We start from the raw sequence: 25,920 nt of genomic DNA, 5'->3' as shown, positions 1-25,920 counted from the left end.
GAGGAGGGGGAGGGGAGGGCGCGGCCCCCCCCGCGGGAGGGGGAGGGGAGGGGGGGGATGTTTGGGATTTTGGGATGTTTGGGATTCCGCGCTGGCCCGGGGCCACCGGGGGCGGGGGGGCCGCGGCAGGGGACAGGCGGGCGACAACGGGGGGGTGGCAGGGGGGTGTGGGGGGCACCCCGGGACTCCCGAATTCCCGAAGAATTCCCGAATAATTTGCGGGGAGCCGCGGGACGGGGACAGAAGGGGACAGGAGGGGACAGGAGGGGACAGCGGCTCCGGTGCCACCCGCGCGGTGCCACCCCCAGGGACACTTTGGTGGCCCTCGAGCGCTGCCAGCTCGCCCTGGGACATCTGGTGGCACTTTTTTGGTGGCACCCGGGCGTGGCACCGCCCGCGGGCGCTCCGCTGGCACCCGGTGACACCCGGGGACACCCGGTGACATTCGGGGACACCCGGTGACATTCGGGGACACCCGGTGACACCCGGTGACATTCGGGGACACCGGGGCGTGGCCCCGGCCCGGAGCCGCCACACCTGGGCCAGGTGTCCCCCAGTGTCCCCCCGTGTCCCCCCAGTGTCCCCCAGTGTCCCCCCGTGGAATTTGGCACCGGGGGGGGGGGAGGGGACACCGGGACCCCCCCCCCGGGGTTTGGGGACAATGTCGGGGGGGGGGGGCGCTGTCCCCGCCCGGGGGTGACTCAGGAGGGCGCGGCCGCGGAAAGGCGGAAACTGGGAGGAACTGGGGCTGAACTGGGAGGAACTGGGAAGAACTGGGAGGAACTGGGAAAAACTGGGAGGAACTGGGGCTGAACTGGGAGAAACTGGGAGGAACTGGGGCTAAACTGGGAGGAACTGGGGCTGAACTGGGAGAAACTGGGAGGAACTGGGGCTAAACTGGGAGGAACTGGGGCTGAACTGGGACCAAACTGGAATTAAACTGGGAGGAACTGGGGCTGAACTGGGAGGAACTGGGTCTGAAGTGGGAGGAACTGGGAGAAACTGGGGCTGAACTGGGACCGAACTGGATCCAGATGTGGCCGCGGGGTGGGGGAGGGGCGGGGCCACATCTGGCGCTGCCGGGGTGGGGGAGGGGAAGCCCAGGAAGGAAACGGGGGAGGGGCGGGGGGCCCAAACTGGTTTTGGTGGCCGTTACTGGTTTATACTGGGACTGCCCCTCCCCCAGCACCGAATCAAATCTCAGCCCCCCAAGATGTGGGGGGAGGGGATTCCCAGAAAATTCCGGAATTTCTGCCCCAAATTCGTCGGAATTTGGGATTTTTTGGGGCCAACGGGGCTGGGATCGCCCCAGGACCCCCCAAAATTCCGGGAGCGCTCCCGGTTCTCCTCCTGAGCAAAGATTTTGGGGGAGTTTATGGAAAATTTGGGATTCTGGATCAGTCCAGCACCTCCTGGAGCCCCTTGGGACCCTCTGGAATGGCCCAAAATGCCCCAAATCCACCCCAAAAGAACCCCAAACCACTCCGGAGTCTTGTCCTGTCCCAAATTCTTTATTGGATCGGGGCTGGAGGGCCCCGAAATCCCGGGGTTTCAGCCCAAAATTCCAGGGGGTCACCGGGAGATCTTGCTGTGCTCAAAGGGCCCTGAAATCCTGGGATTTGAGCCCAAAATCCTGGGATTCGAGCCCAAAATCCTGGGATTCGAGCCCAAAATCCTGGGATTTCAGCCCAAATTTCACTTGAAGATCCTGAAGTGGTTGAAGGGCCCCGAAATGCTGAGATTTGAGCCCAAAATTCTGGAGTTTGAACCTGAATTCGCTTGCAGATCTCCAAGGGCCCTGAAACCCTGGAATTTCAGCCCCAAAATCCCGGGATTTCAGCCCAAATTCACTTGAAGATCTTGCCCTGGTTGAAGGGCTCCAAACCCTGGAATTTCAGCCCCAAACTCTGGGATTTAATTCCCAAAATCCCGGGATTTCAGCCCAAATTCACTTGAAGATCTTGCCCTGGTTGAAGGGTTTGCCCACGTGCCGGAATTCGCCCTCCCAGCTGAAATATTCCGTCACCAGCGTCCGGCACTCGGCGCTGTCGGGGTCCAGCTTGCGCCAGGTGTAGGACTCGTAATCCACCTGCCAGTCCGGGCACAGCTGGGAAATGGGGGAAAAAACAGGAAAAATGGGAATTAGGGACAGAAAACAGCAGGTTTCCACTGAAAACCGCAAAAAAATCTGATACTCCTACAGAAAAACCCCTGAAAATTGGGATTTTAGGGGGGTTTTGGCAGGTGTAGGACTCGTAATGTACCTGCCAGTCCGGGCACAGCTGGGAAATGGGGGGAAAAACGGGAAAAATGGGAATTGTTAAAAAAAATACTGAGTTTCCTGTGAAAACTGCAAAAAAGTCCGACATTCTCAGGGGTTTTGGGGGGTGTTTGGGCAGTTTTTGAGCTTTTTTTAGGGTTATTGGCAGGTGTAGGACTCGTAATCCACCTGCCAGTCCGGGCACAGCTGGGAAATGGGGGAAAAAACAGGAAAAATGGGAAATAGGGACAGAAAACAGCAGGTTTCCATTGAAAACCGCAAAAAAATCTGATATTCCCACAAAAAAACCCTTAAAATTGGGATTTTAGGGGGGTTTTGGCAGGTGTAGGACTCGTAATCCACCTGCCAGTCCGGGCACAGCTGGGAAATGGGGGGAAAACGGGAAAAATGGGAATTAGGGACAGAAAATACTGGGGTTCTTGTGAAAACTGCAAAAAAATCTGATATTTTCAGTGAAAATGCCATGAAAGCCCGGAATTCCCAAGGGTTTGGAGGTATTTAGGGATATTTCAATGGGAATTTTTGGGGTTTTCTTCCTGTAAAAGCCACCCCATGGATTTTTTCAAGTTTTTTTTTTTTTGAATTTTGGGGTTTTTTGGGATTTCTCACCGTTAAGGCCAGCTCCTGCCCCCACGGCACCCAGGGCTTGGATTTGGGGCTATTTTGGGATATTTCAGTGGGGATTTTTGTGGTTTTCTCCCTGTAAACCCCGCCCCATGGATTTTTTGGGGGTAATTTTGGGGTTTATTCTGGTTTTCTCACCGTGAAGGCCAGCTCCTGCCCCCGCAGCACCCAGACCCCCGAGATGCTGCTGTCGTGGTCCTTCCCAAACAGCACCACCGAGGCAAAGGCGTTCTTGCGCAGCTTGTCCAGGCGCTGGAACATCCCTGGGAACGGGGAAAAAGGGGAAAAACGGGAAAAAGTGAGAGGAAAGGAGAGAAAAGTGAGAGAAATGTGAGAGAAAAGGAAAGGAGAGGAAAGGAAAGTGAGAAAAGTGAGAGAAAAGTGAGAAAAAAAAAGAGAAAAGGAGAGAAAAGTGAGAGAATAGGAGAATAAAGGAGAGAGGAGAAAAAGTCAGAAAAATGAGAGGAAAGGAGAGAAAAGTGAGAGAAAAGGAGAATAAAGGAGAGAAAAGTGAGAGGAGAATAAAGTGAGAAAATGAGAAAAAGTAAGAGAAAAATGAGAGAAAAGTGAGAAAAGTGAGAGAAAAGTGAGAAAAAAAGAGAGAAAAGGAGAGAAAAGTGAGTGAAGAGGAGAATAAAGGAGAGAGAAGGAGAAAAAGTCAGAAAAATGAGAGGAAAGGATAAAAAATTGAGAAAAGTGAGAGAAAAGTGAGAAAAAAGGAGAGAAAAGGAGAGAAAAGTGAGAAAAAAAGGAGAGAAAAGTGAGAAAAAAAGGAGAGAAAAGTGAGAGAAAAGGAGAGAAAAGTGAGGAAAAAAGGAGAGAAAAGTGAGGAAAAAAGGAGAGAAAAGTGAGGAAAAAAGGAGAGAAAAGTGAGGAAAAAAGGAGAGAAAAGTGAGAAAAAAAGGAGAGAAAAGTGAGAGAAAAGGAGAGCAAAGGAGAGGAAAGGAGAAAAAAGGGATTTGTGCAGGTGCTGGGATGTCCCCAGGAGAGGGAAAACTGGGAAAAACAGGGAAAATGAATGGAAATGGGAGAGGAAATGGGAGAGAGAGGAAAGGAAAGGGAAATTGAGAGAAAAGAGAGGAAAAGGGATGGAAAAAGGGAAAAGGGAGAGAAAAAAGGGGGAAAAGGGAGAGAAAAAGGGAAAATGGAGAGAAAATTGAAGGAAAAGAGGGAAAAGAAAGAAAACTCAGGAAAGGAGCAGCAGGAAAAGGGAAGGGAGGGAAGGCAAGGGAGGAGGAGGAGGAGGAGGAGGAGGATGAAGGTCTGGGGGAGCTCCTCGGGGTGGGGAAGGACAAGGAGAAGGACAAGGATGGGGATGGTGAGGATGAAGATGAAGGATGAGGATGAAGAAGAGGATGAAATGAAGAGGATGAGGATGAAGAAGAGGATAAAGATGAAGGCCCACCTGTGACGAGGACAAGGATGGGAAGGGTGGGGATGAAGATGAAGGAAGACAAGGGTGAAGAAGAGGACGAAGAAGAGGAGGATGAGGATGAGGATGATGAAGAAGAGGATGAGGAGGAGGATGAAAGTCTGGGGGAGCTTCTCAGGGTGGGGAAGAACAAGGATGGGGATGGTGAGGATGAAGACGAAGGAAGGTAAGGATGAAGAAGAGGCTGAAGAAGAGGAGGATGAGGATGAAGATGAAGAGGAGGATGAGGATGAGAATGAGGATGAAGAAGAAGATGAAAAAGAGGATGAGGAGGAGGAGGATGAAGGTCTGGGGGAGCTCCTTGGGGTGGGGAAGAACAAGGATGGGAAGGGTGGGGATGAAGACGAAGGAAGACAAGGATGACGAAGAGGCCGAAGAAGAGGAGGATGAGGATGAGGATGAAGAAGAAGATGAAGAGGAGGAGGAGGAAGGCCCACCTGTGACGAGGCTGCAGCTCATGAAGGTCTGGGGGAGCTCCTCAGGGTGGGGAAGAACAAGGATGGGAAGGGTGGGGATGAAGACGAAGGAAGACAAGGATGACGAAGAGGACGAAGAAGAGGAGAATGAGGATGAAGATGAAGCAGAAGAGGATGAGGAGGGGGAGGAAGGCCCACCCGTGATGAGGTTGCAGCTCATGAAGGTCTGGCTCAGCTCCTCGGGGTAGCGGTACTGGCAGTACCACAGGGACCAGCCCTCGCGGTCAAAGTGCTCCCAGAAGTGCGGCAGGGCCACCCCCAGCGTGTCCTCGTTGGAGTATTTGCGCTTGAACTCGTCCAGGACAAACGGACTGGGGGGACAGACGGACACTGAGCGTGACCCTGAGCCCCTCAGAGTGACCCCAAAACCTCCAGGGTGACCCCAAACCCCCTCCAGGTGTCCCCAGGTGTGTCCCAGGTGCCGCCAAACCCCTCCCAGCTGCCCCTAAGGTGTCCCAGGTGCTCCCCCAGGTGTCCCCATATCCCCCCAAACCCCCCCCAGATGTCCCCAAATCCCCCCAGATGTCCCCAGGTGTGTCCCAGGTGTCCCCAAATACCCCCCTAACCCCTCCAGGTGTCCCCAAATCCCCCCCAAACCCCTCCAGGTGTCCCCAAATCCCCTCAAAACCCCCGCAGGTGTCCCCAAAACCCCCCCAGGCATCCCCAAAACTCCCCCAGGTGTCCCCAACGCCCCCCAAAACCCCCCCAGGTGTTCCCCAGCTGCCCCCCAAGTGTCCCCAGGTGTCCCCAAACCCCCCCAGGTGTCTCAGCTGCCCCCCAAGTGTTCCCAGGTGTCCCCAAATCCCCCCAAAACCCCCCAGGTGTCCCCAAAACCCCCAAAACCCCCCCAGGTGTCCCCCAGCTGCCCCCCAAGTGTTCCCAGGTGTCCCCAAATCCCCCCAAAACTCCCCCAAGTGTCCCCAAATCCCCCCAAAACCCCCCAGGTGTCCCCCAAACCCCCCCAGGTGTCCCCAACGCCCCCCAAAACTCCCCCAGGTGTCCCCCAGCTGCCCCCCAAGTGTCCCCAGATGTCCCCAAAACTGCCCAGATGTCCCCAGGTGTGTCCCAGGTGTCCCCAAATCCCCCCAAATCCCCCCCAGGTGTCTCAGCTGCCCCCCAGGTGCCCCCACCTCCTGGGCAGGTGGGCGAAGGGGTCCTTGGCCTTGGGCTCGGCTGCCAGGACCTGCTCGCACTCGTCCAGGTCCTGCTCGGGCTCCGGCCGCTTCTCCTCCCTCTTGGGGGGCTTCTCCCCCTTCTTGGGGGGCTCCTTCTCCTTCTCCCCCTTCCTGGGGGGCTCCTTCTCCTTCTCCCGCCGCGCCTGCCCCTCCGCAAACTTCTTGGCTGCTTCCCAAAAGAAAAGGGTGAGATTTGGGGTTTTTCGGGCAAAAATCGCCCCCAAAATCGTGGTTTTTGTTGTTTTTTTTACCGCAAAAAATCGCTTTTAAATTAGCCCGAAATTCGGTTTTTAACTGCAAAAATTTGCTTTTAAATTAGCCCAAAATTCAGCTTTTTACCACAAAAAAATCCCTTTTAAATTAGCTTTAAAATTCACCTTTTCATCTCAAAAAGTTGCTTTTAAATTAGCCCGAAATTCGGTTTTTCACCTCAAAAATTTGCTTTTAAATTAGCCCAAAATTCAGCTTTTTACCTCAAGAAAATCCCTTTTAAATTAGCTTAAAAATTCACCTTTTCATCTCAAAAAATCGCTTTTAAATTAGCCCGAAATTCAGTTTTTAACCTCAAAAAAAAATGTTTTTAAATTAGCTTAAAATTCAGGTTCACACCTCAAAAAAATCCCTCTTAAATTAGCCTAAAATTTGCTTTTTCTGCTGCTTTTTTATCCCAAAAATTTCCTTTTAAATTACCCCAAAATTCACCTTCTCTGCCCCTTTTTTACCCCAAGAATCTCCTTTTAAACTATTCTAAAATTCACAGGTGTGTCCCCAACCCCCAGGTGTGCCCAGGTGTGTGCTGAAGTGTGTCCCAGCCCCCCCCAGGTGCCCCCAGGTGTGTGCCACCCTCCTCAGGTGTGCCCAGGTGCGCCCAGGTGTGCCCCAGCCCCTCCCAGGTGTGCCCAGGTGTGTCCCAGCCACTCCAGGTGTGCCCCCAGGTGTGCCCAGGTGTGTCCCCACCCCCCCAGGTGTGCCTAGCTGTGTGCCCAGGTGTGTGCCACCCTCCTCAGGTGTGCCCAGGTGTGTGCCGAAGTGTGTCCCAGCCCCTCCCAGGTGCCCCCAGGTGTGTCCCAGCCACCCCAGGTGTGCCCCCAGATGTGTCCAGGTGCCCCCAGGTGTGTCCCCAGGTGTGCCCAGGTGTGATCCAGCCACCCTAGGTGTGCCCCCAGGTGTGTCCCAGGTGCCTCCAGGTGTGCCCCCAGCTGTCCCCAGGTGCCCTCAGGTGTCCCCAGGTGTGTCTCCAGGCGTGCCCAGGTCTCCCAGGTGTGTCCCCAGGTGTGCCCAGCCACTCTAGGTGTGCCCCCAGGTGCGCCCAGGTGTCTCCAGGTGTGTCCCAGCCACTCCAGGTGTGCCCCCAGGTGTGCCCAGGTGTGTCCCCAGGTGCCCCCAGGTGTCCCCAGGTGTGCCCACCGTCGAACTGCGCCATCCGCTGGCACAGCTGCACCTCGCCCAGCACGGCCTTGAACTGGGGCTGGTTCAGGCAGGTGAGGAACCAGCGCGTGACGTTGCCAAAGGGGCCGCGGAACGCGGGGTCCAGCACCTGGGGAGAGACAGACACACCTGAGATCCCCAAAACACACCTGAGATCCACCTTAAGTACATCCTAAATATATCCTAAATACACCTGAGATCCCCAAAACACACCTGAGATCCCCAAAACATACCTGAAATACACCTTACATACATCCTAAATATATCCTAAATACACCTGAGATCCCCAAAATGCACCCGAGATCCCCAAAATACACCTGAGATACACCTGAGATCCCCAAAATACACCTGAGATCCCCAAAACACACCTGAGATCCCCAAAACACAACTGAGATATACCAGAGATACATCCTAAATATATCCTAAATACACCTGAGATTCCCAAATCCCCCCAGTTACCTGTTTGTGGAGCCAGAGCAGGGCGCAGACCAGGCTGAGCACCCCCAAAATGACCCAAATCCCCCCAAAACGACCCAAATCTCCCCAAAATGACCCAATTACCTGTTTGTAAAGCCAGAGCAGGGCGCAGACCAGGCTGAGCCCCCCCAAAATGACCCAAATCCCCCCAAAATGACCCAATTACCTGTTTGTAGAGCCAGAGCAGGGCGCAGACCAGGCTGAGCCCCCCCAAAATGACCCAAATCCCCCCAGAATGACCCAAATCTCCCCAAAATGACCCAAATTACCTGTTTGTGGAGCCAGAGCAGGGCGCAGACCAGGCTGAGCACCCTCAAAATGACCCAAATCCCCCCAAAATGACCCAAATCCCCCCAAAACGACCCAAATCTCCCCAAAATGACCCAAATTACCTGTTTGTAGAGCCAGAGCAGGGCACAGATCAGGCTGAGCACCCCCAAAATGACCCAAATCCCCCCAAAACGACCCAAATCTCCCCAAAACGACCCAATTACCTGTTTGTAGAGCCAGAGCAGGGCGCAGACCAGGCTGATGTCTGCCAGGCTCACCCTCTCGCCCACCAGGAACGTTCGGGTCCGCAGGTGCCCGTCCAGCACCCCCAGCACCCGGCGCACCTCCTCCTTCGCCACCTCCGTGGCCTGCGGGCCAAAGCGGGCAGGGGGAGCCCAGAAACGGGGAGGGAGACCAAAATTAGGGAGGGAAACCCAAAATCTGGGAGGCAAACTTAAAATTGGGGTAGGAAAACCCAAAGTTGGGGAGGGGAACTAAAAATTGGGGTGGGAAATACAAAAAACGGGGAGGGAAACCCCAAAATTGAGGAATGAAAACGAAAATTGGGGAGGGAAAACATAAAACTGGGGAATGAAAACCAAAACTGGGGAGGGAAAACCTAAAACTGGGGAATGAAAACCAAAATTGGGAAGGGAAAACCTAAAACTGGGGAATGAAAACCAAAATTGGGGAGGGAAAACCTAAAACTGAGGAATGAAAACCAAAACTGGGGAGGGAAAACCTAAAACTGGGGAATGAAAACCAAAATTGGGGAGGGAAAACCTAAAACTGGGGAATGAAAACCAAAACTGGGGAGGGAAACCCCAAAATTGAGGAATGAAAACCAAAATTGGGGAGGGAAATATAAACAATGGGGAGGGGAAACTGAAACTGGGGAGGGAGAGCCCGGAATTTGGGGAGGGGGATCCCAAAAATGGGGAGAGGAACCCGAAATTGGGGAGGGAAATACAAACAATAGGGATGGGAACCCAAAACAGGAGAGGGAAACTTAAAATCGGGGAAGGAAAACCCAAAATCGGGGAGGGGAACCCAAATTGGGGAGGGGAACCTGAAATCGGGGAGGAAAACCCCAAAACTGGGGAAGGAAACCCAAAATTCCTGGAATTCCCAAACCCCACCTGTTTGTTGTAGCGCAGGATGCCCAGTGTGGAAAATATCCAAAAACCGCTCAAAAAAACCCCAAAAAATTATTTCAAAAAATCCCAAGAAAATCCCCAAAAATTCCTGAAAAATTTCCCAAAACCCTCAAAAAATTCCCCAAAAATTCCCAAAATCCCCTAAAAAATCCACACACCTGTTTGTTGTAGTGCAGGATGCCCAGTGTGGGGAACACCCAAAAAACTGCTCAAAAAAACGCGCAAAAAAATTCTTAAAAAAAATCAACTAAAATTTCCAAAAACCCCTCAAAAATCCCCAAAAAATCCCAAAAAATCCCCCAAAACCTGCAGACCTATTTGTTGTAGCGCAGGATGCCCAGCGTGGGGAACACCCAAAAAATGAGATAAAAAATCATGAAAAATCCCAAAAAAACCCGCCAAAAATTCCTCAAGACCGCCGAAAATTCCTGAAAATTTTCCCAAAACCCTTAAAAAATTCCCCAAAAATTCCCAAAATCCCCTAAAAAATGAGCACACCTGTTTGTTGTAGTGCAGGATGCCCAGTGTGGGGAACATCCAAAAACCGCTCAAAAAAACACCAAAAAATTATTTTAAAAAAATCACAAAAAATCCCAAAAAATCCCCAAAAATCCCCCAAAAATTCCCCAAATTCCCCCCAAAATTCCCCACCTGTTTGTTGTAGTGCAGGATGCCCAGCGTGGGGAACACCCAGGTGCTGGCCGGGGGGACGACGTCGCTGTCGGCGAAGTTCACCCACTGCAGCACGGCCGCCGCAGCCTCGGGGGTGCTGCCCCGCAGCTCGTCCGTGCTCACTGGGCAGGAAGGGGTTAATTAATTAGCCAAAAGGGTAATTAATTAGCTATCGGAATGGTTAATTAGAGGAGGGACTCGTTAAGGGGCAGGAGAAATCCTTAATGAGCAATGGGAGACCATTAACGAGCTCTCAGTGCCCCACCCTGAGCTCCAGGAAAGGGCCAATCAATCAATCAATCAATCAATGAACAAATTAATTAATTAAGGCAGGGGAACACAGCCAGTGAGGAACACAGCAGCTCATTAAGCTAATTAGGGAGCTAATTAACCGTAGTAGGCGATGGCGTTGCTCTCGAAGACACAGAATCCGTCGTCGCCCTCGAAGGCCGGGACCTGCAGGGAGACGGGTGAGACCAAAAACAACCCAAATACCCCAAAAAATACCCAAAAAACTCCAAAAAATGCCAAAAATATCCCAAATACACCCCAAAAACCCAAAACCAACAAAAATACCCCAAAAATATCCCCAAAACCTCCCAAAAAATCCCCAAACCCCCCAAAAATCCCTAAAAAAACCAAAAACCCCCACAAAAATGCCCCAAAACCCCCACAAAAACCTCAAAAAAATCCCAAAAAAGCCCAAAAATACTCCAAATAGACCCCAAAACCACCAAAAAAACACCACAAAACCTCCAATTCTGACCCAAAACCCCAAATGCCCCAAAACCCCAAATTCCCACCCAAATCCCCCAAAACCCCTGAATTCTTACCCAAATCCCCCAAAATGCCCCCAGACCCCAAATCCCCACAGTTTCGGGAATTTTTGGGATTTTTGAGTCTTTTGGGGTTTATTTTTGATTTTTGGGTTTCTTTTCGGGATGTTTTTTGGGATCAGGACCCACCTGCGGGGCCTGAACCCCCCAAACCCCAGACCCCAAATCTCCTCATTTTGGGTGTTTTTGGGATTCCGTTGGGATTTTTGAGTTTTTTTAGATTTTTTGGGGTTTTTTTGGGGAATTTTGGGATTTCCAGGCTCAGAATTCACCTTTCCCAGCAGGAACTTCTGCAGCAACTGCGGGGCCTGAACTTCCCCAAACCCCAGTCCCCAGACCCTAAATCTCCTCATTTTGGGTTTTTTTGGGATTCCATTGGGATTTTTGAATTTTTTAGGTTTTTGGGGTTTTTTTGGGGGGAATTTTGGGATTTCCAGGCTCAGAACTCACCTTTCCCAGTGGGAACTTCTGCAGGAACTCGGGGCTGCGGTTGGTGTGGCCGAAGCGGAAGAGCGGCGGTGTTGAGAGCACGCGCAGCCGCGCGCCCGAGTACTGCGCCGCGATCAGCGCCTTGAAGGCGCGCCAGTTCTCGGGGTACGTGTACAGCGTCTGCCCAGCGGGAAAGGCCACCAGAGTGTCCCCAAAGTATCCCCAAACTGTCCCCAGAGTGCCCCCAAAATATCCCCAAACTGTCCCCAGAGTGCCCCCAAAATGTCCCTTAAAGTGTCCCTAAAGGGTACCCAAAGTGTCCCCAGAGTGTCCCCAAAATGTCCCCAGAGTGTCCCCAAAGGGTACCCAGAGTGTCACCAAAGTGTCCCCAAAGGGTCCCCAGAGTGTCACCAAAGTGTCCCCAAAATGGCCCCAGAGTGTCCCCAAAATATCCCCAGAGTGTCCCTAAAACGTCCCTTAAAGTGTCCCTAAAGGGTACCCAAAGCGTCCCCAGAGTGGCTCTAGAGTGTCCCCAAAATGGCCCCAAAGGCTACCCAGAGTGTCCCCAAAATGGCCCCAAAGTGTCCCCAAAATATCCCCAAAGGCTACCCAGAGTGTCCCCAAAATATCCCCAAAGTGTCCCCAAAATATCCCCAAAGGGTCCCCAGAGTGTCACCAAAATATCCCCAAAGGGTCCCCAGAGTGTCACCAAAGTGTCCCCAAAAAGGCCCCAAAGTGTCCCCAAAATATCCCCCAAAAAGTACACAAAGGGTACCCAAAGTGTCCCTAAAATGTCCCTAAAGTGTCCCCAAAGTATCCCCCAAATGTCCCTTAAAGTGTCCCTGAAGTGTCCCCAAAGGGTCACCAAAAGGTACCCAAAGTATTCCTAAAGTGGCCCCAAAAGTGTCCCCAGAGCGGCTCTGGAGTGTCCCTAAAGGGTCCCCAAAGTGACCCCAATATGTCCCCAGAGCATCCCTTAAATGTCCCCAAAGTGTCCCTAAAATGTCCCCAGAGTGGCCCCAAAGGGTACCCAAAGTGTCCCCAAAATGTATCCAAAAATGTCCCCAAAGCGTCTCCAAAATGTCTCTTCAAATGTCACCAGAGTGGCCCCAAAATGTCCCTAAAATGTCCCCAAAGGGTACCCAAAGTGTCCCTTGAATGTCCCCAAAAATGTCCCTAAAGTGTCCCCAAAACATCCCTTAAAAGTGTCCCCAAAACGTCCCTTGAAGCGTCCCCAAAATATCCCTTAGAGTCTCCCTGATGCGTCCCCAAAATGTCCCTAAAGTGTCCCCAAGATTTGGGACACGGGGGTGGCCCCGGGGGTCCCGATGTGGGGCGGGCACAGGGGGGACACTTGGAACCCCCCGATTTTGGGGTACCCGGGCAGGATTTGGGAGGAAATTGGGGCAGGGGGTCCCCGAAATGTCCCCGAGGGTCTGTCCCGATGTCCCCGAAATGTCCCCAAGTGTCCCCAGGGGTGGCACAAACCCCCCGCCCCCCCCCACCCTCACCGGGTCCGGTTCCCCTCAGGGCTCCCCCCCCCCGCTCCCTTCCCGCCACCATCCGCGCCCCCCGCAGCCTCCCCGCGGCTCCGCAGCCGGCCCGGCCGCCTCCCCGGTGACCCGTGGTTCCCCCGGTGGCGGCGGGGAGGCGGCGGGGCGGCGGGGGAAGGAGGATGGCGGCGGATGGCGGCGGCGGCCGCACTCACCCCGGACACCGCCATCTTGGAGAGCGCGGGGAGAAGGCCGGGCCGCGGCCGCAAAGCGCAGAAACGGGGCTGGGTGGGAACAGCGCGGCAGTGACGCGCGGCGCCGTAAAGCGCGGGACGGGGTGGTTGCCGTGGAAACGGGGGGGCTGCACTTAAAGGGGCGATGCCGCCTTAAAGCGGCGATGTCGCAGTGGGCCCCACCGGGAGGTGAAGACCCCCCCGAAATTCCCGGAGCCCCCCAAAAAAAGAGGAAAAGGCAGAAAATTGGGAGAAACGCTTTTATTGAGGGAAAACAGAGGCCCCCCCAGCTCTGAAGGGGGCGGGCCCAGCTGCCAGAACCCCCAAAATTGGGGATGGGGGGGTGGGACCCCCAAAATTTGGGGGAGCCAGATTTGGGGAGGGGTCGCGGCTGCTCCTGGGGCTCAGCTGACGAGGCCTGGGGCGGGAGGGAAGGATGAGGGACCCCAAAATCCGCCCCGGGACCCCCCAAAATCCTCCGTGACCCCCAAACCTCCCCCGGGACCCCCCAAAACCCACCTGGGACACTCCCAAAACTCCCCAAATCTCCCCCAAAATCCTCCCGGGACCCCCCAAAATCCCCCCAAGACCTCCAAAATTCCCCCAGGGCCCCCCAAATATCCCCAAACCCCCTCCCGGGACACCCAAAATCCCTTCAAAATCCCCCCCAGGACCCCCCAAACCCGTCTGGGACCCCCAAATCCCCCCAGGACCCCAAAATTCCCCAAATCCCCCCAAAATCTCAGCCCTGCCTCACCCAGGTAATCGTCCATCAAGGAGCCGATGGCGAACTGGGGGAGGAGGGGAAGGCTCAGGGGAGGGGGAGGGGCTGACCTGGACCCCCCCCCGGAGCTGGGACCCCCCCAAATTTTGGGATTTCCCCCTACATTTGGGAATTTCCCCCCAAATTTGACAATTTCCCCCAAATGTTGAGATTTTCCCCCAAATTTCGGAGTTCAGCCCAGAATTTTTGGATTTCCCCCCTGAATTTTGAGCATTTCCCCCCCAGATTTTGGGATTTTGCCCCCAAATGTTGGGAATTTCCCCCAAATTTGGGAATTTCTCCCTAAATTTGGGAATTTCCCCCTGGATTTGTGGATTCTCCCCGCTCCCGATTTGAGGACTTCCCCACCATAAATCCCAACATTTCCCCCCAGAACTTTGGGATTTTTCTCCAAATCCCAGAATTTCCCACCAAGTCCCAGGATTCCCCCAAAATTTTGAGATTTTTCCCCAATTTTTGAGATTTTCCCCAATTTTTGAGATTTTCCCCCCAAATTTCGGGCTTTCCCCCCCCAATTTTGAGATTTCCCCTCCAGAATTTCAGCATTTCTCCCCGGTTTCAGGATTTTCCCCCCAAATTTTTGAGATTTCCCCCCTGAATTTTGGGAATTTTCCTCACAGAATTTCCGCATTTCCCCTCCAAATTTTAGGATTTTGCCCAAAACCCCGGGATTTCCCCCAAAATCTCACGATGTCGTTCTTGTCCACGCGCGTCCCCACGATCTTCAGGCGGATCTCGTCGTCCTGCTGGATCACGATGTCCTGGGGGGGTGGGGAGGGACAGTGGGGACCCCAAAATCCCCCCGGGACCCCCAAAATCCCCCCGGGACCCCCCAAATTCACCCCAGGACCCCTCAGGACCCCAAATTCCCCAAAAATCCCCCCAGGACCCCTCCAAATTCCCCCCAGAACCCCCCCAGACCCCTCCTAGGATACCCCAGAACCCCAAAATTCCCCCAAAGACCCTTCAGGACCCCAAATTCTTCCAAAATCCCCCCAGGATCCCCCAAATTCTCCCCCAGGACCCCAAATTCCCCAAAAATCCCCCCAGGACCCCCCCAAATTCCCCCAACCCCCCCCCAAGGATCCCCCAGAACCCCAAAATTCCCCCAAAGACACCACAGGACCCCAAATTCTTCCAAAATCCCCCCAGGACTCCCCCAAATTCCCCCCAAGACCTCTCAAGACCCCAAATTCCCCAAAAATCCCCCCAGGACCCCCCCCAAATTCCCCCCAGAACCCTCCCAGGACACCCCAAAATCCCCCCCAGGACCACCCAACACCCCCTAGAACCCCCCAGGACTCCCAAAGTCCCCCCAAAACCCCCAAGGACCCCCCCAAGACCCCCAAATTTCCCTCAGGACCCCCCCGGACCCCCCAAAAATCCGCCCAGGCCCCCCCCTCACCTCGTCCACGGTTTTGTAGCAGGGGGGGTTGGAGTTGGGGTCGAATTCCATCTCGGAGGGAATGGACTGGGGGGACAGGGGGCAGATTTGGGGTCCCCAGGGCAGAATTTGGGGTCCCCAAAGGGATTTTGGGGGGAAGTGGGGAGGGGTTGAAGGGTCAGGGAGAGCCCCAAGGGGGAATTTCGGGGTCCCCTCCCCCCCAGTGCCATTTTTGGGATCCCCTCCCCCCTTTAGGACATTTTTGGGTGCCGTTTTTGGGGTCCCCTCTCACGTGGCGGGAGATGAAGCAGGACATCGGCCCGATCTCGGTGAACAGCCCCACCTGGGAACGGGAAAACGGGGAAAAAAAGGGGGAAATGGGGAAAAAACGGGAAAAATGCAGAAAAATGGGGGAAAAGGGATAAAAACAGGGTGAAAACAGGGCAAAAATGGGGAAAAATGGGCAAAAATAGAGAAAAATGGGGAAAATTGGGGAAAAGGGAGAAAAATGGGGAAAAAAGGGGATACAAACAGGGTGAAGACAGGGTAAAAATGGGGAAAATGGGCAAAGATAGAGAAAAATGGGGAAAATTGGGGAAAAGGAAGAAAAATGGGGAAAAAACAAGGCAAAAATAGGGAAAATGGACAAAAATGGGGGAAATGGGGAAAAATGGGGAAAAGGAAGAAAAATGGAGAAAAAACAAGGCAAAAATGGGGAAAAAATGGGGTAAAAATCAGGGCAAAAATGGGGAAAAGTGGGAAAAACCGGGCCAAAAAGGGGGTAAAGATGGATAAAAAGGGATAAAACAGGCAAAAACGGATAAAAATGGAGAAAAGTGGGAGATAAATGGGATAAAGATGGATGAAAAGGAATAAAATGGGCAAAAAATGATAAAAATGGATAAAAAGGGATAAAATGGGCAAAAGCAGATAAAAATGGATAAAAACGGATAAAAGAGCGAGAAAAATGGGATAAAGATGGATAAAAAGGGATTAAACAGGCAAACACGGATAAAATTGGATTAAAACGGGGCAAAAACGGGAGAATAAGGCACAGAAAGAGACAAAAAAAAGAGAAAAATTAATTAAAAGAAACAGGAAATGACAGACAGGGACCCCTGACCTTGTTGGCCTGGGTGACCCCGTGACCCCGGGTGACCCTGTGTGACCTCTGACCCCTGACCTTGTTGACCTGGGTGACCACGGCGTCCACCACCTCGCCCTTGAAGGGCCGGAAGACGATGGCCTTGTAGCGCACCGGGTAGAGCACGAAGCCGCGGCCTGGCTGGATCACCCCGGCCCCGACGTTGTCGATGGTGGTGACGGCGATAACGAACCCGTATCTGCAATTAACAATCGTTAATTAATCAATTTGTGATCATTCGGGGATTTATCATTGATTTATTGGGGTTTGGGATGGGCCACTGGGGTCTGCATCACCCCGGCTCCCAATGTTGTCGATGGTGGTGACGGCGATAACGAACCTGTATCTATAATTAAATCATCGGTAATTAATTAATTAGTGATCATTGGGGCATTTATCACTGATTTTTGGAGTTTTATTGGGATTTATCATTGATTTATGGGGTTTTGTTGGGGTTTTATTGGGGTTTGTTGGGGTTTGGGATGGGCCCATTGGAGTCTGCATCACCCTGGCGCCCACGTTGTCGATGGTGGTGACAGCAATCACAAATCCGTACCTAAAATCAATTATTTATAATTAATTAGTGTTAATTGTATGATTTATTAATGATTTATTGCGATTTCATTGGGATTTATTTGGGGTTTATTGAGCTCTTTTCCGGGGCCGTTTTTATGGGTTTTGGTGCCATTTTAGGGGATTTTCAGGGCCATTTTCGGGAATTCCGGTGCCGTTTTGGGCACTTTCAGGGCCGTTTCTGGGGATTTCGGTGCCGGTTTCGGTATTACCGCCCCCCCCTCCCCCCGGTCCCGCGCTCACTTCCCGGTGCAGGTCCCCTCCACCTCCGTGAAAAGCTTCTGCTTGACGGTGTTGAGCAGGTTGGGCCCGAAGTACCGCGGATGCAGGAGGATCTCGTGCTCCAGGGAGATCTACGGGCACCGGGAGTTACCGGAAGTTACCGGGAGTTACCGAGAGTTACCGGAAGTTACCGGGACAGCCCCGGGACCCCCCGAGGGGAGACCGGGACCCCCCCCCCGGCCTGACACGTGACCCCCGGTGCCGCACGTGACCCCCGGTGACGCTCACGTGGTAAAACATCCTCGGGCCGCCGCCGCCGCCGGCGGAAGTGACGCGTCCCCGCCGCCGCCGCCGCGCTCGGCGCTGATTGGCCGAGAACGAGCAAAGCCACGCCCACCAAGCCGAGTAGGGCGCTTTGAAAAGGGGCGGGGTCACGGCACGAGAAAGGGCGGTGATTGGTCGGTATGGAGCGGTGGGCGGGGACAGAGCGGTGATTGACAGGGCGGGGGAACAGGAGCGCCCCGGGACCCCCAAATCCCCCCCGGGACCCCCAAAACAGCCCTGGGACCCCCAAACAAACCTGGGACCCCCAAATTCCCCCCGGGACCCCCCAAAACAGCCCTAGGACCCCCCAAAACAGCCCTGGGACCCCCTAAAGCAGCCCTGGGACCCCCAAAACTACCCTGGGACCCCCCAAACAAACCTGGAACCCCCAAAATTAACCTGGGACCCCCCAAAACAGACCTGGGACCCTCAAAACAAACCTGGGACCCCCAAAACAAACCTGGGACCCCCCAAAACAGCCCTGGACCCCCAAACCAGCCCTGGGACCCCCTGCAACTCCCCCAGGGACCCTCGGGACCCCCCAGAAAAACTCCATGACCCCCCAGGACCCTCGAGACCTTCCAAAATCCCCCAGGGACCTCTCAAAACTCCCCTCCCACCCCAGGACCCCAAAAACACCCCTGGGATCCTCAAAACCCCTTTGGACACCCCTAAAACCCCCTTTGGATGCCCCAAAGGACCTCCTGGACACCCCCAAATTCCCCACATCCCCCAACGCACCCCTGAAACCCCCAAAACCCCCTGAGGACACCCCCAGACCCTCCCAAGATACCCCCGAACACGGTTTGAACAGCCCCAAACCTTCTCTGGACAAACCCAGAACCCCCAAAACCCCTCTGAACACCCCCCAAACTCCAGACCCTTCTCTCCTTTGCACGTCCTTTATTTCACAAACTCCAACTCCAGGTACCCGCCGCCCCCCAAACCCCCCAAAACCGCTTTTCGGACGCCGCTCAGGGGTAGAACCTGGCGGCCAGCCGCCCCAGCCGGTGGATGTTGCGGTGCAGCACGCTGTGCAGCACGGCCAGGTGCTTGCCCAGGTCGGCGTCGCGGCCGAAGTCGCGTCGGAAGGCGCCGAGGCGGGGCTGGAAGGTGAATTTCTGGGGCAGGGGGCTGTTGTCGCGCAGGTAGCCCCAAACGCTGAGGAGCAGCAGGTGCACCTCGAAGGGCGCCAGCTCGGGGAACAGCTCGTGCATGTTGCCCAGCACCGGCGGCAGCAAAGAGCCCTCGGCCAGCAGCGCCACCAGCGCGCACGACGCCCGCAGGTGCCAGGGCGAGGCCGCGGTGCTGCCGGCCCGGCACGCGTCCCAGTGCGCCACCAGCCCGGCCAGCAGCCCGCGGAGCAGCACGGAGCAGTAGCACAGCGCCGGGCGGCCGCCGGCGACCAGCCGGAGCAGCGGGAACAGCAGCGGGTGCCGGCGGAACCGCCGCAGGATGCGCAGGTCCCGCTCCACCGTGGCCCGCGCCAACTCCTCGGGCGGCCAGGCCAGCTCGGCGCCGGCGGCTTCGGGGCACACGGCCTCCACCAGCGCCGCCGCCACCGCCTTGGCGGCCTCGGCGCCCACGGCGGGGCCGGTGCCGCGGCAGCAGCGCAGCACCAGGCTGAGGAAGGCCTGCATGTTGCGGCTCAGCTCCTCGGCGCTGCGCCGCGCCGTGCCGCCCGCCGGCTTGGGCCCGCGGCCGATGACGCCGGCGTGGAACACCGACCACACGCCGCCGGCGGCGTTGGGGCCGGCGGTGAGGCGCCGGTTGTCGTCCAGCAGCGACGCCGCGGTTGGCGAGGCGGTGGAGGCCGCAGCGGTGCCGTCACGCCCGTCCGGCTCGGCGTCGCCGCCGCCAAAGAGTTCGGCGTCGCGGCCGCCCAGCGCGGCCTCCACCAGCTGCGCCAGCACGGCCTTGGCGGCGGCAGGGCTGACGGCGCTGAGCCGCGCCAGCAGCCGTGCTCCTGGTGCCGGCGCAGCCGCGTCGCCCTGGCGCAGCCCGGCGAAGAATCGGCGCACGGCGGCGCGCACGGCCGGCAGGAGATGCGCCGGCGGCAGCGCCCGTGGCAGCGGGCAGGCGGCCAGCAGCCGGCACGCCGCCTCCGCCACCTCGGCCCGCGGGTGCAGCAGCAGCTGCGCCAGGTCGGGCAGGTGCCGCGCCAGCGCCGCGCCCAGCGCCGGCTCACCCGGCTCACCATCGGGCTCGCGCGGCTGCAGCAGCAGCGCCAGGTTGCGCAGGAGCTGCGCCAGCTGCGGCTCGGGCAGGCGGCCGGCGTGGATCTGCGCCACGGCGGCGGCCACGGCGGCGGGCAGCGGGTCGGGCAGCACGGCGCGCAGCCCGGCGCGCAGCTGCGGCGCCAGCGCCAGCTCCTCGGGTGTGCGGGCCAGCGCCAGCAGGAAGAAGAGCGCCTCGGCCGCGCCGTGCGGCGCCGAGTGCACCGCCAGCAGCGCCAGCAGCTGCTGCTGCCACAGCCCGCGGCGCCGCTCCAGCCGCAGCGCGTCCTGGCACAGCTCGCGCACGTGCGGCCGCAGCGCCTCCAGGAACGGCACCGGCCTGGCGCCCGCCTCGGCGGGGCCAGCGGCGCCGCGGCCGTGCACCAACTTCTGCAGGTGCAGCAGCAGCAGCTGCAGCAGGCGCTCGCAGGCCTCCCGCACGCCCTCGCGCAGCGCCGGCCCCGGCGCGGCGATGACGGAGGCGGGCGCGGCGGTGGCCAGCAGGAAGCGCAGCGTCCGCAGCGCGCCGGCCGAGGCGTGGCACAGCAGGTGCACCGCCACGCCCGCCGTGGCCTCCAGCTCGTCGCGCGGCAGCGCCGAGAAGTGCTGGTGCAGCTGGTTGAGCACCGGCGGCTGCAGCGCGTCCACCAGCTCGGCCGACACCGTGGCCAGCAGCGCCGGCGACAGCAGCGCCAGCTGCAGCAGGAAGGGCACCGTGGCCTTGTGGTGCTCGCGCGACGAGCCCAGGCTCTCGTGGAACATCCGCAGCAGCTCCTGCTTGATGCTGCCGGCGTGCCGCGACGCCAGGTGCCCCAGGATGCCGACCACCGAGGCCATCTTGGGCGCGCGCTTGTCGCCGAGCGCCGCCGCCTCGCCGCCGCCGCCGCCGTGGGCGCAGAAGTCCTTGAGGCCGCAGGACAGCACGCGGCTGATGATGGTGGCGGGGAAGGAGGAGCCGACGTGCGCCACCACCCAGTCGAAGTGCGGCGAGTGCTGCACCGAGGTGTCCAGCAGCGCGTCCACGCAGGCGTCGGGGCAGCTGCCGGCCATGGCGGCCAGGCACTGGCTGTAGATGTCCAGCAGCGCCCGCGTGGCCGGGCACGCCATCCACAGCTGCAGCAGCTCGTTGAGGCTGGCGGCGGGCGGCACGCCGGGCCGGCCCGCGTACTTGCTGCTCAGCTGCCCCATCAGCTCGCTGGCCCAGGCGGCCACGCCGGGCGCCCACGCCCGCGGGTTGGCGGCCACCAGCTCGGCCAGCGCCCGCCTCGCTTCCTGCAGCGCCTCGGCGCCCGGCGAGGCTGCGGTGGCGGCGTTGGCGGCGCCGGCCTCGCGCTGCAGCAGGTGGGCGCAGACCTGCTCGTCGAACAGCCCGCGCAGGTGCTGCAGCGCGGCGTGGCGCGCCGGCGGGAGGCAGCGCAGCAGCCGCAGCGCGCAGCGGGCGTGCGCCGCCGGCGACAGCGGCGTGCCCTGCGCCGGGTCCAGCCCGCTCAGGAACGCCTTCACCTCCTGCGACAGCTCCTGCGCGCTGCGGGGACGGGACGGGGAGGGAAAAATGGGGAAAAATGGGGTTAGAAAATGGATACGGAGGGGTAAAATGGGCAAAAATGGGGTACAAATGGGGTAAAACGAGAATAAATAGGATTAAAAAGGGTAAAAAGGGGGTTAAAAAAGGGATAATGAGGCATAAAACAGAGGAAAATTGGCAAAAATGGGGTAAAAAAGAGTAAAAACGGAAATGGGGAAAAGGGGGTTAAATTGGGGGAAAAGCGGTTAAAGTGGGTTAGAATGGAATAGTGAGGGGTAAAATGCAGTTAAAATGGGGTTAAGGGGGCGCAAGTAGGGTAAAATGGGTAAGAAAGGGTTAAAGAGGGGTTAAAAAAGGGATAAGGAGGGGGAAAGTTGGGTAAAATGGGGGTTTACAATGCAATAGTCAGCGTTAAAATAAGGTTAGAATGGGGTGAAAGGGGGTAAAATGGGGTTAGAAAAGGAATAAGGACAAGGAAAATGGGGTAAAATGGAGTTAAATGGGGTTAAAGGGGGAAAATGGGGTTAAAAAGGGGATGGGAGGCCCGGGGGGGAACGGGGGTCCCTGAGAGGGGCTCGGTACCAGCACCGGGGGGGTCCCTGAGGGGGAGGGGGGGTTCCCGGAGCTCGCCTCCCCCGCATCTCCGAGGCTCCCGGTGCCCTCCCCTCCCCGCCCCCGGCCGGGGCTCTCCGGTACCTGAGCGGGACCCGGGCACCGCCGGTGGCCCCGGGGGGGTCGCACAGCGCCGACATGTTGGCGGCGGCCGGGGGAGGGGGCAGCTGCGCATGCGCGGGCAGCGCCCACGCCGGAAATGCCCCTCCCAGCGCTGCGGCCGCGCGCGGGGGTTCCGCCCCTCTCCCGGTGCCCGGCGGTGTCACCGGAAAAGGGGTCCGGTCCCCCACGCGGGACAGACGGACACGGGGAGGGACGGACGGACCGAGAGACAGAGCGGCTTTATTGGGGACACTGGGGACACTGGGACAGGGACTGGGGACACTGGGGGGGTACTGGGAGAGACTGGGAGGGACTGGGGACACGCTGGGGACACCGAGGTGGCTCCGGCCAAGGCCCAGCAGCGAGAGCAGCACGAGGGACTGGGAGCGCTGGGATGTCACTGGTGTCACTGGGACGTCACTGGTGTCACTGGGATGTCGCCGGTGTCTCCGGTGTCACTTTGGTGTCTCCACTGTCACGGCTCCATCTCCGCCGTCCCTCCGCCTCCGCCGCCGTCTCCGCGCGGCCGCCGGGCGCCGGCAGCGCTGGGGACACCGGGAGGGCTCAGGGCGGCTCCGGTGCCACCCCCGGTGTCCCCATTGTCCCCTCATTGTCCCCCCCCGCCCCTCCCCCGCTCACCCCCGCCGCAGCCGCTTCAGCTCCTTCCGCTGCCGCTTCCCCCACACCGGGGCCGCCGCCGCCGCTGCCGCCCTGCACCGAAAAGAGCCCCGGGAACCCCCCCCCCGGTCACACCGGGACCCCCCCGGTCACACCGGGACCCCCCCCGGTCACCGGGGGCGACACCGGGAGGGAGAACCGGGCGGGGGGGGGGGAGTGACGCCGCTCACCGCCGCTTCTGCCGCCGGCCCCGCGCCCGCTCCCGCCGCCGCTTGAAGAGCTTCTTGCGCAGCTCCTGCGGAGCACGGGGGAATCACCGGGGCGCTCCCGGGGTTACCGGAGATCGCCCGCGGTACCGGCACCGGTTACCGGCAGCGCGGTGAAGATGGGAATAACCGCCCCGCTCCCCCCCCCGCGCTCTGCCTCCCCCAGGGCAGCTCCTGAAGCCCCTCCCGGGCCGCCCCGGTGCCCCCCCGGTGCCCCCGGAGCCCGCCGGAACCGTTCGGGGCCGGTTGATTTTCCCGCCGATCCCCATCGCCGCCGCCACTTCCCGTCCGCCCGAACTTCCGGTATCAAACCCCGCCCCTTTCTTTGCCCCGCCCCACAAATCTCATTGGCCCGTCCACCCGCGCGCGCAGCGAGCTCTGATTGGCTGCGCTGGTGAGAGCCACGCCCATATTCTAATCCCCCTTCAGGCCACCGCCATTTTGCCTTTGCTTTGATATCATTGGTTGGTGCGCGCGCGCCGGCGGCTTTGATTGGTGAAAGTCTCCGAGGCCCCGCCCACAACTGGCTGTATATAAAGCCCCACCGCCGCTGCGCGCGCCCTCTGGGTGCCGGGAGCGCTCTGGGTGCGGTTCCAGATTCGGGTCCGTTTTTGGGATGGATTTGGGTTTAAACCCGCGCGGGCGACACCGGGAGGCTCCTCCCGTTCTTGGCGGGCCCCGGCGGGGCCATGCCGGGCTCCGTGATGTGCGGAGGGAAAGCAGCGGCCGGCGCGATGTCTTCGGTGCCGGCGGTGGCGTCCGCCGGTCCCACCCTCACACGCCGGGACAGGGCTTGGGGCTGGGGTCGGGGTTTGGGTTATGGAGCCCCGCAGCGCTCGGGGCCGCCGCTTCACCGTACTTTTATCTTTTAAAGGGCTGGATGAGCGACTGGGAGCGCCGCAGGACCGCGCCGGCGGCGGGAGGATCGTTTGGTGTTTAAATTCTTAATAAATTGGTCTGAAACGCTTCGGTCTCGTTGCTGTTTTCGGTGGCGGCGCGACCCGGGCTGAGGGCGGGGGTCCCAAGGCCCTCCAAAGCGCCGTCTCTATGATCTCCGGTAGGTCTGGATTTCCGGTCCTATCGGCCCCCGTCTCTATGGTTCCGGTGTGGCGGAGAGAGCTTCCGGTCCTCTCGGCCTTCGTCTCTATTGTTCCGGTTTGGCGGGAGGTCTTCCGGTCCTCCCGGGCTCCTTCTCTATGGTTCCGGTTTGGCGGAGGGAGCTTCCGGTCCTCTTGACCCCCTGTCTCTATGGTTCCGGTGTGGCGGGGGAGTTTTCCGGTCCTCCCGCCTGCCGTCTGTATGGTTCCGCTGTGGCGGAAAGAACTTCTGGTTCTCTCGGCCCACATCTCCATGGTTCCGGCGTGGCGGGGGAGTCTTTCGGTCCTCCCGCCCGCCTTCTTTATTGTTTCGGTGTGGCGGAAAGAACTTTCGGTCCTCTTTGCCCAGGTCTCTATTGTTCCGGTGTGGCGGGGGAGTTCCGGTCCTCCCAGACACCGTCTTTATGGTTTCGGTGTGGCAGAGAAGACTTCCGGTAGTCCCGGGTTCTATCTCTATTGTTCCGGTGTCGCGGAGGAGACTTCCGGTCCTCCTGGCCGCCGTCTCTATGGTTCCTTGCGGGCCAGAGCGGCACCGGAAGTGGCGCCGGAAGCGGCCTCAGGACAGGGCGGTTATGGCGCCGGACCCGCGGTGGCCCCGGGCGCTCGCCCGCGGCGCCGTTCCGGTTGCGCTGGGGTTGCTGCTGTGGGCGGCGGTGGCGGGCGGGGAGCAGCCGATGAAGGTACGGAGAGATTGCAGCGGCGGGGCCGCTCCGGGGGACGGGACTCGGCGGTAATTTCCGGTTTTTCCCGGTTCCGCATGGGCAGCCGGGCGCGGACGCCGCGACTGTGGCGCAGAGGCGGCGCCACAACGAGATGATCATGGCGGCGCTGCGCGAGGCAGCCGAGACCGACGACAACGTGGCGCACCGCGCGGCGCCGTGGCGAAAGTGACGGCAGCACCTGGACTCCCCCCCCCCGCCGTTTCCCGGTGACCCCAAATTTCCCCCGGAACCATCAGCGCGGGGTGCGGTTTGCTAACGGAACTTTTTTTTTTTTCGCGGGGTGCACCCCACCGGAGCTTTATAAAGTACGGACACTTCCGGCGGCGGTTCCGGTGCCGCCATGTCGCGGCAGGGCGCGACGCCGGTCCCGGAGGCGCGGGAGGCGCCGCCGCGGGCGCTGTTCGGCGGCTGCTGGAGCTGCCGGTTGCTGAGCGGCGCGGGGCTGCTGCTGGCCGCGCTCTGGGTGTACCAGGGCCCGCGCAGCACCATGCGGAGCGGCGCGCCCCCGTCCATGGCCGCCATTGCCCAGATCACCCTGGCCGCCGGTGAGGGGGGGGCGGGGCGGGGCCTGGGTTTCCATGGCAACGGGAGCGGGGGGGGGGCCACCGGGATGTTCCGAAATGGCTCCAAAAAATCCCTAAACGTCTCGAAATTGTCACAAAATAGCCCCGAAATGTCCAAGATTTTTCCAAAATATCCCAAAATGTCCCGAAAATGCCCTAAAAAGGCTCAGAACGTCCTCAAATTCTTCAATGTCCCCATGAAGCCCCTAAATGTCTCCAGATGTCTGGAAATATCCCCAAATTGTTCAAAAATGTTTCCAAATTTCCCAAAATGTCCCCAAAAATTCCCAAAACGCCTGTTAAATGGCCTCAAATTGTCCCAGAGTGCCACAAAATGGCCCCAAAATGTTGCCAGATGTCCTCAGATATTCCCAAAATGTCCCCAAGATGCCCTAAAATGTCCCAAAATGGCCCAAGTTTCCCAAAATGTCCTCAAATTCCCAGATCACTCAAATTCCCCTCAGAATCCTGGGGAGGGGTTGAGGCTTCCATGGGTGGGGGTGTGCCCAGGTGCCCCCAGGTGTGCCCCAGGTGTGCTCAGGTGCCCCCAGGTGCTGCAGCCCCACCCTCCCCGCAGGTTTGGGCGCCTGGGCCATCGTCATCCTCGCCGACCCCGTGGGACGCCGGCGCCGCTCGGAGCCGTGAGGGGCCCGAGGGGGAACCGGGACCAGAACCGGCACCGAAACCGGCACCGAAACCGGCTCCGACCGGCACCAACCGGAGCCCCGAGCACCAATAAAGAACCGGAACCGAAACCGGCTCCAGAGGGGCTTGGGGGGTTTTGG

General features: G+C 58.3%; 4 protein-coding genes, 1 long non-coding RNA gene and 1 other non-coding gene across 8 annotated transcripts; 3 read left to right on the top strand and 3 right to left on the bottom strand.

Annotated features, from left to right (window-relative positions):
- Window positions 1-1,490: 1,490 nt before the first annotated feature.
- EEF1G (eukaryotic translation elongation factor 1 gamma) lies at window positions 1,491-13,073 on the bottom strand. Of its 2 annotated transcripts, none has more exons than XM_041712045.2 (10): window positions 12,966-13,073; window positions 11,279-11,437; window positions 10,385-10,448; window positions 9,972-10,114; window positions 8,388-8,531; window positions 7,396-7,525; window positions 5,944-6,154; window positions 4,952-5,124; window positions 3,044-3,168; window positions 1,491-2,107 (listed from the first exon to the last, which is right to left on the bottom strand). In XM_041712045.2, the coding sequence occupies exons 1-10, from the start codon at window positions 12,978-12,980 to the stop codon at window positions 1,949-1,951; spliced, it is 1,323 nt and encodes a 440-aa protein (XP_041567979.1). In that variant the 5' UTR covers window positions 12,981-13,073; the 3' UTR covers window positions 1,491-1,948. The 2 variants fall into 2 exon arrangements, with proteins under 2 accessions (XP_041567979.1, XP_072776420.1); XM_072920319.1 differs by lacking the exon at window positions 1,491-2,107 and adding an exon at window positions 2,291-2,641.
- A 156-nt stretch (window positions 13,074-13,229) lies between these two features.
- Window positions 13,230-17,529, bottom strand: POLR2G (RNA polymerase II subunit G). Its single transcript, XM_041712087.2, has 8 exons — window positions 17,379-17,529; window positions 17,112-17,221; window positions 16,335-16,494; window positions 15,444-15,494; window positions 15,173-15,238; window positions 14,457-14,528; window positions 13,741-13,774; window positions 13,230-13,401 (listed from the first exon to the last, which is right to left on the bottom strand). Exons 1-8 carry the CDS (start codon window positions 17,388-17,390, stop codon window positions 13,388-13,390), a joined length of 519 nt encoding a protein of 172 aa, XP_041568021.1. The 5' UTR covers window positions 17,391-17,529; the 3' UTR covers window positions 13,230-13,387.
- Window positions 17,530-18,305: 776 nt separating this feature from the next.
- INTS5 (integrator complex subunit 5) lies at window positions 18,306-23,103 on the bottom strand. Its single transcript, XM_032745689.3, has 5 exons — window positions 22,987-23,103; window positions 22,718-22,782; window positions 22,509-22,580; window positions 21,852-22,414; window positions 18,306-21,155 (listed from the first exon to the last, which is right to left on the bottom strand). The coding sequence occupies exons 4-5, from the start codon at window positions 21,905-21,907 to the stop codon at window positions 18,389-18,391; spliced, it is 2,823 nt and encodes a 940-aa protein (XP_032601580.3). The 5' UTR covers window positions 21,908-22,414; window positions 22,509-22,580; window positions 22,718-22,782; window positions 22,987-23,103; the 3' UTR covers window positions 18,306-18,388.
- A 175-nt stretch (window positions 23,104-23,278) lies between these two features.
- On the top strand, window positions 23,279-23,719 carry LOC115492013 (uncharacterized). Its single transcript, XR_012052316.1, has 2 exons — window positions 23,279-23,338; window positions 23,628-23,719. It is a non-coding gene; the product is annotated as an uncharacterized lncRNA (long non-coding RNA).
- LOC115492207 (small nucleolar RNA SNORA57) lies at window positions 23,412-23,545 on the top strand. The gene has a single exon (XR_003957599.3). It is a non-coding gene; the product is annotated as a small nucleolar RNA SNORA57 (small nucleolar RNA).
- Window positions 23,720-24,362: 643 nt separating the features above from the next.
- On the top strand, window positions 24,363-25,890 carry DMAC1 (distal membrane arm assembly component 1). Of its 2 annotated transcripts, XM_041712095.2 has the most exons (3): window positions 24,363-24,530; window positions 24,616-24,814; window positions 25,713-25,890. In XM_041712095.2, exons 1-2 carry the CDS (start codon window positions 24,423-24,425, stop codon window positions 24,739-24,741), a joined length of 234 nt encoding a protein of 77 aa, XP_041568029.1. In that variant the 5' UTR covers window positions 24,363-24,422; the 3' UTR covers window positions 24,742-24,814; window positions 25,713-25,890. The 2 variants fall into 2 exon arrangements, with proteins under 2 accessions (XP_041568029.1, XP_030116737.4); XM_030260877.4 differs by lacking the exons at window positions 24,363-24,530; window positions 24,616-24,814 and adding an exon at window positions 24,913-25,117.
- The last annotated feature ends 30 nt before the right edge of the window (window positions 25,891-25,920 follow it).

Source organism: Taeniopygia guttata, chromosome 31, assembly GCF_048771995.1.
Source record: "Taeniopygia guttata chromosome 31, bTaeGut7.mat, whole genome shotgun sequence".
NCBI classification, from domain to species: domain Eukaryota; kingdom Metazoa; phylum Chordata; class Aves; order Passeriformes; family Estrildidae; genus Taeniopygia; species Taeniopygia guttata.
The sequence above is the reverse complement of the archived record's forward strand: the minus strand, read 5'-3'. Positions and strand labels throughout refer to the sequence as shown.

Excerpts from the sequence above, each read along its gene's own strand:
- EEF1G (XM_072920319.1), bottom strand. Across the intron at positions 8,532-9,971 it reads TCCTGCACTACAACAAACAG|GCCACGGAGGTGGCGAAGGA; the intron begins GTGGGGAATTTT and ends TTTGGCCCGCAG. Across the intron at positions 2,642-3,043 it reads GGCAGGAGCTGGCCTTCACG|CTGTGCCCGGACTGGCAGGT; the intron begins GTGAGAAAACCA and ends CCCATTTCCCAG.
- POLR2G (XM_041712087.2), bottom strand. Across the intron at positions 16,495-17,111 it reads GAGGGGACCTGCACCGGGAA|ATACGGGTTCGTTATCGCCG; the intron begins GTGAGCGCGGGA and ends TGTTAATTGCAG. Across the intron at positions 15,239-15,443 it reads CCTGCTTCATCTCCCGCCAC|TCCATTCCCTCCGAGATGGA; the intron begins GTGAGAGGGGAC and ends CTGTCCCCCCAG.
- INTS5 (XM_032745689.3), bottom strand. The coding sequence starts at position 21,907 with ATGTCGGCGCTGTGCGACCCCCCCGGGGCCACCGGCGGTGCCCGGGTC. Across the intron at positions 21,156-21,851 it reads GGTGCCCGGGTCCCGCTCAG|CGCGCAGGAGCTGTCGCAGG; the intron begins GTACCGGAGAGC and ends CCGTCCCCGCAG.
- DMAC1 (XM_030260877.4), top strand. The coding sequence starts at position 24,913 with ATGTCGCGGCAGGGCGCGACGCCGGTCCCGGAGGCGCGGGAGGCGCCG. Across the intron at positions 25,118-25,712 it reads CCAGATCACCCTGGCCGCCG|GTTTGGGCGCCTGGGCCATC; the intron begins GTGAGGGGGGGG and ends CCCTCCCCGCAG.